The following is a 14499-nucleotide window of genomic DNA, read 5'->3' on the forward strand; positions in this document are numbered from 1 at the left end:
GCACAATGCCATCTCAATGCCATCTCAATGTCGTTGTAGAAATTTATTGTTTTGCATCTTGCAAAAGCACGAGCATTTCAAAATGCGAGTTATTGAGTAGTGCCCGCTTTGACTTGAACACGTGTCAGCGCTGGAAGGAATGGGGATATTGTATTTAATGAAAATACTTTTAAATTGGCACTAGGAAAGCTTTACGACTTGCTTCTGTCTGAAAAAAGACCTCCACAATTGACTTAAGTGACTTGTCTTTTAATACCGACGTTTCATGCGATGACACCAACACACCAAAAAATTCATCTTTGGAGTCGTGACTGGTGTTGGTGTCACTCTTGTCGGTATCAACGTGGCTTGATGTTTCTCGCAATAGTTGAAGGACTTCTGCCATGATTTTTCAAGTATTGTTTCTATACTAAATCTGCAAATCTGAGTTTGTTCAGCAGTTGTCCATTAACAAGTTCAGTCTCAGCTTTCAGCCTCTTAAATATCTCTTTAACTAGAGCTGTAGGCATAACAGATAAAAGAGTGTCATCTTGGTGCACCCCTGTCTGAGTCTTTATTTTATCACAATTTCTCTGTTCACATTTGTGCAGTGCCTTATGTGTATGTATTTTTGATAATATTTAATATTTTATCTGATATACCGTAAGTTTGAAATGCATTATCAGTTTGAAAACAAAGGAATGCTTAATGGAATCAAATGTCTTCTCATAGTCAACGAATGCCATAATTGTGGGTTGTTGGTATTCATTCATCTCTAATATCTGTCCAACTGCATACAAGTGATCAATGCTTAACAATCTTTCTCTGTAAGGTGCTTGTGCAATCTCGTATCAATTCAATACTATAGTAAATTATTATAATAACCAGACTATCTAATATCAATTAAAGTGTTAAACTTTTAGGAGTTAGTTTTAAGTTTCACTATTTAACCCTTTGAGTGCCATTGACGTTTCTCATACGTCATAAGAATGCATTATTTGTATGCCAAGGACGTATGTGATACGTCAAAATATGTAGTTAGTTGTATGCCAGGCTTTTTGTTTTTTTAAGATGGTTGGACGTTTCTGGTACGTCCAAAGCAAATGCGAAATACATTCTGAAGACAAATATGCACTGACAAGATACTTGATAAGGTTGAATTTTGCCTCCCAAGTGTATAACCATTAGTCATAGCAGTGCCCCTCTTAGGGGGTTACCTCTAAATACCCATTGTCAGGCATTGTCGGGCATTGTCAGGCATTGTCGGGAATTGTCAGGCATTGTCGGGCATGGTCGGCTATTGGGGGGGGTTGCGGAGCATTTCTAGGGGTTGTCGAGGATTTTCAGGGGTTGTCAGGCATTGTAGAGTAGCTACTTTCAGGCATTGTCTAAGAGTTCCAGGCATTGTCGATCATTATCAGTGGTTGACGGGTTGTTTAGGCATTATAGAACATTTTCAGGCATTGTCGAACATTTTCAGGGGTTGTCGAGCATTTTTAGGGGTTGTCAGGCATTGTAGAGTAGCTACTTTCAAGCATTGTTGTGAATTTCCAGGCATTGTCTAGGATTTCCAGGCATTGTCGATCAATATCAGTGGTTGACAGGTTTGGTAGTCATTATGGAACATTTTTAGGCATTGTCGAACATATTCAGGGATTGTCGAGCATTTTCAGGAGTTGTCAGGCATTGTAGAGTAGCTACTTTCAGGGGTTGTCGATAATTTCCAGGCATTGTCTATGATTTCCAGGCATTGTCGTTCATTATCAGTGGTTGACAGGTTTGTTAGTCATTATAGAACATATTCAGGCATTGTCGAACATTTTCAGGGGTTGTCGAGCATTTTCAGGGGTTGTCAGGCATTGTCAGTTGTCAGGCCTAATCCTAGACAACGCCTGAAGATGTCCTACAATGCCTGCCAGAAAGAATCTAAAGTACTTTAAAATGCCTGAGAACCCCTGACACCTGAAAATGCTCGACAACCCCTGAATATGTTCGACAATGCTTGAAAATTTCCGACAATGCCTAACAAGTCTGTCAACTATTGATAATGATCGACAATGCCTAGATATCCTAGATAATGCCTGGAAATTCTAGACAATGCCTGAAAGTAGCTACTCTACAATGCCTGACAACCCCTGAAAATGCTCGAAACCGCTGAAAATGTTCGATAATGCCTGAAAATGTTCTATAATGACTAACAAACCTGCCAACCACTGATAATGATCGACAATGCCTGGAAATCCTAGACAATGCCTTTAAATTATAGACAATGCCTGAAAGTAGCTACTCTACAATGCCTGACAACCCCTGAAAATGCTCGACAACCCCTGAATATGTTCGACAATGCTTGAAAATTTCCGACAATGCCTAACAAGCCTGTCAACCATTGATAATGATCGACAATGCATGGAAATCATAGACAATGCCTGGAAATTCCCAACAATGCCTGAAAGTTGCTACTCTACAATGCCTGACAACCCCTGAAAATGCTCCACAACCCCTGCAAATGTTCGACAATGCCTGAAAATGTTCTATAATGCGTAACAAACCCGTCAACCACTGATAATGATCGACAATGCCTGGAAATCCTAGACAATGCCTGAAAGTAGCTACTCTACAATGCCTGACAACCCCTGAAAATGCTCGACAACCCCTGAAAATGTTCGACAATGCCTGAATATGTTCTATAATGACTAACAAACCTGTCAACCACTGATAATGATCGACAATGCCTGGAAATTCCCAACAATGCCTGAAAGTAGCTACTCTACAATACCTGACAACCCCTGAAAATGCTCGAGAACCCCTAGAAATGCTCCACAACCCCCCAAAAATCCGACAATGCCCGACAACGCCTGACAATGCCCGACAATGCCCGACTATGCCTGACAATGCCTGACAATGCCGACAATGCCTGACAATGCCTGACAATCCCTGGCAATGGGTATTTAGAGGTACCGCTCTTGGGGCATTTTGGCCCCTGTGCAGAATATGCTTTGTGGGCCCCAATGACAACAATCCAATTCAGTAGCGTAGATAGGTATTTTGAAAGGGGAGGGGGGTTTGACGGCCGGCGGGCGAAGCTTGACGGCTTGTTCGCTGAAGGCGCCACCCAGGGGTGGGGGGTCTGGGGCCCCCCATCAATGATCATTTTATGACGTCATAGAAACCATCGATGACGCAAAACGTAACCTTGACAGTTCCAAATCTATTTTGACAAAACAACCTAAATCAGCCTTTCAAAAACGCGCCGAAATTCGTTTTTCATAAAAGTGTCAATTTTTGTAAAATACCTTTGGCACAGAGGTAAACCCAATTGAAAAAAGCTGTGGCATTCAAAGGGTTAAGAAATGCAATTTGTTACAATATCATTTGTGATGTGACGGCATTCCATTGTCATGTTTATTACTTAGTCCAAGTAGTGGCTAAGTTTCGAACAATTTTTTGTTTTTAGATTCCATTGCTCGTGTCAAATTTCGGTCTCATTTCAATCGAAGGCTTTAAAAAAATGCCAATTTCTACATAAACGCAAAAAGTTAATGTTAAATAGAAGCTGTTTGAAAAAGTCTGAGGAGAAACGTCATTTCATATTTTAATTTAAAGATACAACATCTGCAGAAGATGCTTTGTGACAAATCGCACTTGATGGATGAATTCTTGGATCTGTAAGAAAATAATTGGAAAATTAAGAAATAGTGTTTGCTTTCTGCATGTGCGGTTGAGAAGCACTTTTAGAGGAACAGTTCCATTAGAAACGGCTGACACAATCGAACGACATCAACAACACTGCAAGTGCAGACAGTAATTTAACATTGGGTTGGTAACCATAACTGCATCAGTGATTTCAAAACAGGATATACTACGCGAAAATACTTAGATTAAGCATTTAAGAGGCTTTTGATAAATATTTTTTAAAAAGAATTAAATGGCAGTGGTAAATTTCAGACCACTCGATAAAGGGATGCTAAGGCTAATTGTACGACAATGCTCGTCTGAAAGATGGAACTACCCAGTATGCGATCACTTTTGCGAATGCATTAATGGAGGTGCATGCAACGAGTTTAATGGGTTTTGCGTGTGCCCTCCCGGTTTTAAAGGAGTTCGTTGTGAACAAGGGTGTGGTGGAAACAGGTGGGATGTTGTCAGTTGGAGGGTTGTCAGAGGATGATAAAGAATGTAGAATAAATTAATTTACCGTAATAAGAATTCTGCTTGATTTTTAAGTCTAGGAAATATGTACAGTATGTGCAATAGAGAAAATGCTAAACTTATTCAATATTTGAACTTTTAGATTTGGTAATGAATGTCAACATAAATGCAACGCAGCATCAGCAAACACAGAAGAGTGCCAAGGACGTCACTTCTGCCTTCCAGACCCGTACGGTTGTTCATGTGCCACTGGCTTCACCGGATTAGAATGCAATGAGGGTATCGTTGTTAATTGGTTAATTGGTTGTTAATTGGTTAGTGCGTCACTTCTGGAACGAACAAACTTCAAGATCAATAGCGGCGCTGATTCGACTCTCCGGGTATGCGCTTGAGCAACGCACCTTAAGGACTGCTCTCCATTCAGAGGCATCTAATGGATGGAATAATTCCCCGGCAACAAGATTTCAACAATCGGAAACTTCCCTCTGTCAATCTCGGTGACCGGGCCTGCGTCAGTGATTCAAAGCCTCTACAAGTATGCGAAACTGCCAGGATTAAGCTCTGCAAGAAGCTTTCCCAGTCCGAGGATAAAGATTCAATCATTCAATCAATCAATATATCTTTGAAATGTTTCGAGATTCAACACTGTAGATTTAACATCTCAATATCTTCTATGAATTAGCGAATTCATGAAACTGTTAATACATTTTTTTGTAAAGTTTTACATACAAACACAGAACAAACCGAAAAAAACATAATTCCACGAGAAATAATTTTCAAAAAATAACAAATTTTGTTGAAAGAAAGAACACGTCTGCACAAGGCCCAGTTAATGGAACGAAGGCAGAAAACAACGATCAAACCAGTATATTTGCTAAGTTGTTTGTTTCTTAACCTTTCTTAACTTAAAAGCTTCATCGTTTATTTCAGATGGCCGGTTGAGACCGTCATGGAAGTGTTCAGCCCATCTTTTTTTAAAGTTTGGCTCTTGTTAGTGAATAAAGTTGATCTATCGATGCCAAAAGAATAGGTTTTGTTTTGGCGTAGTTTGTAGGTTGACGGCCATACACAGCTACATCAGCCATAATGTACACCGATGTCAAAATGACACCCTCTGTCGTTGTAGATAAATTAAAAATTTAGTCTTTCTAACGTTAAAAACGAAGCAAAATTTTGTTCCATGAATCATAGTTCGAGAAGAAAATTTTCATTAAGAAACAAAAGCAAATCAAAACAAAGAAATTTTGTGGGAAAACGAAACAAATGTCTTTCAGAAGTTTCAAAATATTTTATTTGTGAAATCGTATAATAGGCGTACTGTAAAGCCTGACCAATAAATGAAAAGTGTTCAAACAACACAGCTCAAGAACACCCATTTTAAAAGCTCTTTTTGTGTTGTGAGATTTCTGGTGTGTTTTTGCTTTCGTTAGTATTGCGCTTGCAGGAACTGCAAAATAGCTCACAGAAACTCACAAACATAAAAGAATTAAAAAGAAATCTTCACAAAATATGCATAAAGATCACAAAGAACCACTACTTTTGATGTCGTCAGTTTAAGAGCTCACTGAACAATGCTTGTCGTTACTTATTAGGTTGCCCTCTGGATATGTTTGGTGCTAACTGCAAACAAAAATGTCATTGTAAAAGACCCAATCTCTGTAATCGCTTTACTGGAGCTTGCACTATGGGTTGTACCAGTGGGTGGAAAGGACCTTCTTGTCAAACAGGTGAAACGCTTTTAGTTACACAAAGCTCCTTTGAACTGAGGTAGATTTTTATAAATCTATTTTGAGTGTGCTTAGTGATGAGATATTTCGTGCTTGTGGCGTTTTTGTTGATCTAGAAAACATTGCTGTATAATTAGTGTGAAGACTTACAGCAAGCGTACACTAACGCTATTTTACACTCAGTTCCGTGAGATATTTAAGCTTGTTCCAGCTTAACAGTACACTCTAATTCATTGCAATGATGGTGATAAAGAATCCATATAAAACTATTATCAAAATAACTGCTAATAAATCTTTACGCATCAGCATCGAAGTCTTTAAAGCTTATTTACTACTCAGTTTCCAATAAAAAAATCTTTAAAATGCCAATACCATCATCACTTTAATTATGATTTCTTGTATAATATTTATCTTCGAGCTTAAAACAGGCAACTCCCACAGCTTGAATTGACATTTGACCTTACTTCAACTTCAAGTTTCACAAAAAGCTTCATTCATAAATCAGCAAAAACACTAATCAATGCCAAGAAATTGTGAAATCTTACAATTTGATGTGGATATAATGTACAGCGTTAACATCATCAAGAATTCTCACTATCAGCATCATTGTCACCATCAGCACCATCGTCATCATCACCATCGTCAATTTCATAATCTGCTAGCCGAAAATTGGCTGTCAATTATTTTCACAAGTCGAGATAGTCTGCTTTTCTCTTTTTCTCTTCGATACTCAACGAGTCAACTCAATGTTGTGCACCAATTCCCAAGTTCTTCTTGTTCTGTATCTTTCATTCCTCCGCACCTTCAACAACCAATTTATGTGGCTGGCCAGCCAATCCTCTTAACTTACGTCCTGCAAATTTCATTTTTTAATTGTTAAATTAGTTACCCATTTCTTATGCCCTCCAAGTCTGTTTCTAGTTTGTTTGTTCTTAGTGGGTTTCTTGTATGATGTTTTCAATGTTCTTCAGTAGAACCAAAGTCGAAAAGCATTTTTTTGTTGGTTTTTCGGTAAATGTCCCACTTTCACTGCCATATCAGTTTTTACATAAATAGAAGTCTCAGCTTCACGTGTATAGATACTGTAGATCTCTTTGTAAAAATACTTTACATTTCTAAAAAGTAGCGCTTGCTTGAAGGATTGACGGACTTGACGGGAAGATACGTGGAGGTGGAATAAAGAGGTAAGGAAAGTGATTGGTGAGAAAAAGTCACATGCAAGGATTGAAGCAGAAATAGATCAGAAAACAATAAGTTCAAGTACAAGCAATTGCTATTAAGAAAAAAGCTGAACAGGAATTGACCAAACTGAAAAACAGTCCTAACGAAGTATACAAGTTTCTGAAGTTTCTGAAACAGGATAGGAAAAACTTGGATGGTGGAGGATGTATCAAAAGAAGAGATGGAAGACTTGGTTTCAGTGAGAAAGATCATAAAAAAATGTGGAAAAAACGTATGTAGGTGATAATGAACGAAGAAAACGATTGAGCTTAAAATGTGGAAGCCGACGTGGTAGCACCTTTTTATCAGGTCCAATAATGAGAGTAACTCAAAAAGAAGTAAACTAAGCAATGAAGAAAATTAAATCGGGAAATTATAAGAGGAAGAATTTATACTACTGTAGTTGCACGATATCTGCAATACTGTACGGAAGTGAGGTATGGTGCTTACAAGAAAACGAGTTGGCGATTTTACGAAGAACTGAGAGAGCGTGGAACATAAACTTGCTTTAGTTGAATGAGAGTGTTGATAAGTTGGCGAAGATGAATGAAGTGAAGTGCTTTGGGAATGCTTGAGGGGAAATGAAGATGATGTTTTGAGAAAACCGCTGAAGTGGACAGTCGTAGGAAGCAAGAAAGACCCAAGAAAGCGTGAAAAAGGCAAGTTGAGGAGGAAAGCAGCAAGGTCGGCTTGACAAGAGAGGACGCTTTAGACAGATCCATGTGGAGGCAGGGTGTGAAGGCTATTGGATCTGGCCACCGTCGGTAACGGTGACATCACCAGATCAAAACTGGACTACAACTACTTTACTGACCATATTGATTTTATCTATATTTTCTTGCTTTTTTTTCTATGTCAACCAGAATGACAGTTTCATCTTCTCTTGTTCAGTGTTGTTGAAAGTTCTTTGATGATTGCTTCTTCGTGTAGATTAAACAGTATTGGTGAGAATATGCATTCATAACTTTCTTACTACTGTAGTATTAGAAATACAAACTTTGTTTCAGATAGCATGCTCATTGCTCATGTGGGTCTTATTCACATCGGAAAGTATGCGAGTCTCATATAAGAAGCCAAGCTTCGTGCCCTCCATAGCACAACATTGCGTAAACATTTTGCAAAACTAAGATAACTAGTTAGTCCTAGGAACATAAAGGGTTGAAGAAATTTTGTTGCTTTTTACCTCTGACTGTTTTTGTAGTTTGCACAGATGGTAAGTGGGGAGAAGGTTGTCTGGAAGAATGCCATTGCTCGCAAGGAGCAACCTGCCACAGAGTAACTGGCAAATGCGATGGTATGTGCGCTTCCCCATATACAGGAGAAAGTTGTCAGGTACCACACAATCTATTTCTAAGATTTGTGCGAAACATTTCACATCACCGTAATTTTACTTTTCTTTCAAGTAAACTTACAACTCACCAGCTTGTTAATGAAAGTGACTACTTTCTTAACCCTCTAGGCAGGGCCGTAGCAACGAAGAATGTGGTCCCCTCCGAACATAAGTCCGGGGCCCCTTCCAACGCATAAGCTGGAATGTGGTATTTATTTTACACAACATGCAGGGTTCATATTATGTATACACAGTAGAGGGCACAGTTCCGCTAATTAGCGAAGCTAACGCTTTGGTTAGCGGATTAGCATTTTAGCGGACTCGTTAGCGAAAGTAAATTTAATGGAAATCCGCTGATTTCTTTGTTGAAAGCTAATTTTTACATTAGCTGCGCCCACCACTGTAGGTCTACAGTGATAGTGTGGACATATATTCCATAATTCCGCAAAGCTCTTCTTTCGAGCCTTGTTCTGCGCAAATTGTAATGGGTCATTGTCCAGGGATTTGGCAATCTTGTTTTCGATGGTAATTGCAAGAGCAGAAAGCCTGTCATTTGCCATAGTTAAGCGCAGGATATTTTTGATCAGTTTCATTCTAGTGATGATCCTTTCAGCACTGGCGACAGTAACTGGTGTGGTCGGTCAGAAGAATTCTGGTGCAAATGCAAAGATTCGGATATATCTCCTGAAGGCTGTTCTTGTAGGCCTACGTTAAAAAAATGCTTGCCGTGACAAGTCCTCTCTCTTTCTCGATGGCATAAATAAAACGATTCAATTCCATTATTAGTTCGTTGGCATCAATGCCTCCGATTTTTCTTTTAATTTTTTTTGTGGTGATTGTCCAGTTCCATTGTCTCCCCATTAGCTCAGTGGTTACGTGCCCGCTCAAAACTACACGGCGCAAGTTCGACTCTCTGGGTAAGCGCTTGAGCAACGCATTTCAGGACCATTCTCTATTCAGCGGCACCTAGTGAATGGAATAATTTCCTGGCAACATCACTTCAACAATCGGAAAACTTCACTCTGCCAATCTCGGTAACCGGCCTTGCGTCAAGAGCCTCGACAACGAACTACCAGAAATAATCAATCAAGGCTTTGTCAGTCCGAGGATAAAGATTCAAAAACCAACCAACCATTTTCTCTGAGACACTTCTTCAGGCTGCTAGCATTGTACAGAAGTTCAAACAACTTGTACCACTCCACGAGTTGGCCAAAGCGCAAAGAAACAGAAGACATGGCCTGATCAGTGAGAACAAGAAAAAATTACGATTTGAACTTTTCTTCAGCTGAAAGACGACTCGAATCATCAGCACATTCGTAACCAAACATTCTCTTCCTACGCGTACCGTGTTTTTTGAAAACACCTGCTCAATACCAATAAGCTCTGCTTTTTTGCGTGCGTTTGTGACCATGTGGTTAGCCTATATCCTACATTTCGATAGTCTTCCAAAAACTTCGGCGGAGGGGCCCTCATTCCTTGCGGGGCCCCCTCCGATCGGAGGGTTCGGAGGGCGGTTGCTACGCCTCTGCCTCTAGGTCAAGAGTTCTTAAACTTTTTGGGTTGCCCACCCCCTTTTGACGTCACGTCTAAAACTTTGTGCCCTTTTTCTACTTTAAGTTATAAATTTAGATCAAACTATATAAGTTTTACATGTCTTAGATTTTAAAACAAACAAAGTTTATTTTCTATTTTCCATGTAAATTATACAGTAGCCTACATCAATCAAAAGATCAAGTGGAACGCAATCGACTTCCCCTCGCATTAATGCGAAGGATGTAGCTGCTTTTTGAAGCCAGCAGGTAAATTCGTGGCTGACTTGACAATGCACATCGCATGTCAGATTCACAGTCCAGTTTGTTCCGAGCTTGTGTCTTCGCGCTTGCAAATGCAAAAAAGCCACTTTCACACAAAATAACATCACAAACAACTATTGTTACCGAACAATGGAATAAACAAAAACTGCAAGATTTGGCGCTAGGAAATAAAGTCAGGCCATATTACCACTGAACAAAATTTAATTTTTTTTTGTTTGGCTACATTTTTTAAGTGTGTCTGCATAATTTTCAAGCGCTGATTACAAAAATGCTATCAGCTTGTTTCTATCATCGATCGTTTTCAAGTTACGTTGATTTCCATTTTATATGATATTGTTGCTATGATCTGTGTCTGTCAACATTATCATGTTGTAAATCGGAGTCTTATTTGCTTGAAGAAGTGAAGGGGCACGTGGCAGTGTTAAATCTAGCAGAAAAAATGCTTTTATTTCTTTTCTCAGAAATTTTACCGCATTGATTGATTGACATTTTATTTGTTGCGAGTATAAACACACATATTCAACAAAATCGGATAAAACAAACGATAACGTAAAATGTATTATGTGTGGATACTGCAACGGGTGGCTGCGAAGTGACCTGGAAGGTCTTCTAGTCGAGCAGCCACCCTCAACAAAAGAAAAAGTAACAAATTAAACATCAATGAAGCGAGGCAAAAGAATCTAAAACATAAATTTACGGTATAATTGCTTGAATGAACACAAAATACATCATCTAATAAAAGTTCTACATAGTCCTGAAGCCATCATCATTGGTAAAATGATAGTAGTAAATTTTTATAATTTTTTTTAAATGATATAGGTGATTTTTTTCTTATTTCCAATGGGATTGAATTCCAAATTTCCACTCCTGTATACTTGAAACTACGTTGAAGTTTTGAAGATGAATATTGAGGAACATAAAAATTATCCTTGTCAATTGCATTTCTGGTATTGCGAGAATGAACATCTTTTGCTTTTTTAAATTGTTACGCATTGCATTTGTTATGTATTTGGATACTACATCACAGCAGTAAACCCCATATATAAAGTTGTAGGAGTAGAGTTAGTGAAATCTGATTGGTGAGGCTTACAGTACAGAGTACTGTTTACAGGAATGATGATGATTATGTGCCTGATCTGATACAGACGTTGGCGATCATGGTCTTCCAAACTTCTCTGTCATTTGCCATTCGTATAAAATCGTTTGTTTTAACTGTTGTGTTTGTGGCCTATTGATTCAAGCTGTTTAAATAAGTTAATCTTTGTCGACCTCTGCTTTTTTTTCCTGTATCCTCCCCAATAGAGCTAATTTTTCCAAATCTCCATGTCTGTGAATATAACCTACAAATTGCATCTGACGCCTTCTAACTGTTGTTATTAATCTCCTTCTGCATTTGTCAATTTCATAACTTCGTCATTACTCTTCTTTTCAGTCCAAGATATCCTCAACATCCTTCTGAGAAACCACATCTCAACAGCCTCTAGTCTTTAATTCACATCTTTACTTATTGTCCAGCATTCACATCCGTAGGTTAGAATCGATTCTAAATATGCTTTTAAAACTTTAATTTTGGTCTTTATTGTCATGTTGCGATTCCTGAAGACTGTGCTCATTTTACTGAAAGTATCCTTTGCTATGGCGATTCTCTTTTTAATTTCAGTGTCACTTTTGCCATCGGAAGTTATAATGTATCCAAGATATTTAAATTTATCAACTTGTTTCACTGTAACACCATTGAGTGTTAGGTTGCAATTTGGATAAGTTTTCTTTTTTGATACCGTCATGCATTCTGTTTTTCTTGAATTTAACTCTAAACCCATTGCCTTACTGTTATTGACAACAGAATTTAATAAGTTTACAGGAATAGGAACTTGAAATAGATCATGATCCTACTCACTACTCAGTGGCATTACAGTTCTACCAAAAGTCTCAAAGCAGTGTTACTTCACAATGGCAACATATATCTGTCAATTCCACTTGCTTATTCAACACAGATGAAAAAAGATTATGAAACTGTCAAGTAACTGCTCATTAAAAGCAGTTACGCCCAGTTTAAGTGATATGTTTGTGGTGACTATAAAATGTTAGCATTTTTGCTTGGTCTCCATAGTGGTTAAACAAAATACTGTTGTTTTTTTGTGCTTGTGGAGCAGTGGCGTGGCTACTCATTGGATCTTGTGGATAAATCCAGGGGCGGCACGTTGCTGGAGGGCGGAAAAATGTGATAACGTTTTAAACGAACAAAGACAGTCACATTAATTTATTCTCAGAGAGACTCAGACTTAAACGACTTAAGTTAACACTGATCTAAGTGAAGTCAAAAACTCCTTGTTGCGAAGTGACAGTATCGAAATAGATATGGACAAATTGGAGAAAATCTATGCTGATGACGTAACATTTTACCGAGTTCAGACTAAAAATCTTTAGGTTTAATCGATTAGTGCAATCGAGTGGTTTTACATTTAAAAATGATGCTACAGCGCTGGACGTGCTGCAATGGTTAAGTAAACATCGTTTATGTGAATCAACACCTTATTTATTTATGAGTCTTAAGCTTTACTCACTTTACCTCACTGTTGTTGTTTTTATCGCAAGCTGTGAAAGAAGTTTTTCAAAACCTAAGTTGATAAAATCTTGCTTGAGATCGACTATGGGAGAAAGCAGCCTCTTCCAAGCAACACTGTCTATTGAAAGTGATTTAGTCGAGACATTATCATTTGACGATATAATTTCTGAACTTGCTTCAATGAAAGCTAGACTCAGGGCCTCCGAGAGAAATCAGGACTGGTCGGGAAACAATACCTAAAACGGCCCCCAATTTTTTTTTCTGGAAAAAATTGTAGTTTGCACATCTCATACACTGTGCCTTTGGCACATTTAACCAGAGTTTAGAAATGTCGTTACATAAATACTTTTTTTTTGATACTATCATATATCAACATCTACACATAGGCCTACTGCTTCTTATCCGACACTGATTTCGGTGACTGGGAAATCCTTGACCAGGTGATCGACGTCCTGAATGATAGATTCGCAGTGTGCTGGGCATCCAGGACTGCTGAAAGTAGGCTACCCTGCCTATGTAGTGTTTAAGCAGTGCGGGCGTGTTAGATGCCGCCTAATGGATTGAGAGCAGTCCTCAGAATGCGTTGCTCAAGCGCACACTCAGAGAATCGGACTAGCGTCGCTTGATTTTCAAGCTTCTTCGTTCACGAAGTCACACGCGCTAACCAACTGAGCTATCGGGTCGGACATCTATCCATTGAATATCTTGCTATCCATTTAACAGTTCTTTATTGCTGTATGAATAGGTTAGTCGAGTGAATAATGTTTTAAACTGTAATCCACAAAATGCAGAGAAGTATAGATTCGAAACTACTCAAGTAGGCTGCATGGATGAGAAAACTTTCTTTAGAATTTCCGATCTGGCCGGGCTACAATTGAAAATGGCACAAGCTTAGCTTACAGTCGATCAATTACTCAAAAAATGATATGACATCTGAACAACACTATGCACTCCAACCAGATTTTAGCAATGACATCCATAAGCAGACAATAGGCAAAAGAGTTTACTTCCCTTAAATTGAATCTTGCTTGGACAGTTTTAATCTTCCCAGATATGTCCCAGATAAACCTGGCCAACGCAGTTTTTGAAATCAAGGTTCAGTTGGTCAAGCAAAAATAGTAGACTACACGCTTAGCCAAACGCAGTAGCACCAGTTTTCAAGTTAGAACAATAGAAACCAATGCAGAAATCAGTAGGCTAAACAGCATCAAATCTTACGTCTTGAAGCAATTTAACATAGCCTACCTTAATACGACAATGATTTGTTCTTGATAAGAAACATCTGAAGTAGTATCTACCATGATCTAAAAATACTTAAAACTGCCCGTTTCTTTCAAAAATATGTTTGTTTTCTAAGTTGGTACATTGTTATTTTAGTGGCAAAAATGGGCCTCCCTCAAACGTGAAAAAACGAAAATCTACTCGTTTTTTCTTTACAATGTTATGCTAGGGGAGAAAGTTGCCCAACTTGCCCCCCTCTCGGAGCTCCTGGCTAGACGTATTGAATTTTGAACTTTTAATAAAATTAAACAAACACCGCTTTAATTCTTCTGCTGTGTGAAATTTTTATCAGCTTTTACAACTGTGTTAAAGGGAGCGGCATTTCGTGCAAACATCCAAGGGAGGTAGCCTATATTGCTACGCCACTGTTGTGCAGTGGTAGAGCTGACGGTGAGCATTATGAGAAAATTCATCAAGCGACGAAGAAAAACT

The 14499-nt window shown here is 38.6% G+C and overlaps 1 protein-coding gene across 1 annotated transcript in view; it reads left to right on the plus strand.

The window, feature by feature from the left end:
- The window catches only part of LOC145777418 (uncharacterized), a 113459-nt gene that overhangs the window by 26039 nt on the left and 72921 nt on the right, over positions 1-14499 (plus strand). The window contains exons 5-8 of the mRNA XM_082588784.1: positions 3925-4110; positions 4271-4407; positions 5721-5855; positions 8278-8408. Coding sequence (XP_082444910.1) covers positions 3925-4110; positions 4271-4407; positions 5721-5855; positions 8278-8408 — 589 coding nt within the window. The remainder of the gene's footprint in view (positions 1-3924; positions 4111-4270; positions 4408-5720; positions 5856-8277; positions 8409-14499) is intronic.

The sequence above is a fragment of the Aplidium turbinatum genome, chromosome 9 (genome assembly GCF_918807975.1).
Source record: "Aplidium turbinatum chromosome 9, kaAplTurb1.1, whole genome shotgun sequence".
In the NCBI taxonomy this organism is placed as follows: Eukaryota; Metazoa; Chordata; class Ascidiacea; order Aplousobranchia; family Polyclinidae; genus Aplidium; species Aplidium turbinatum.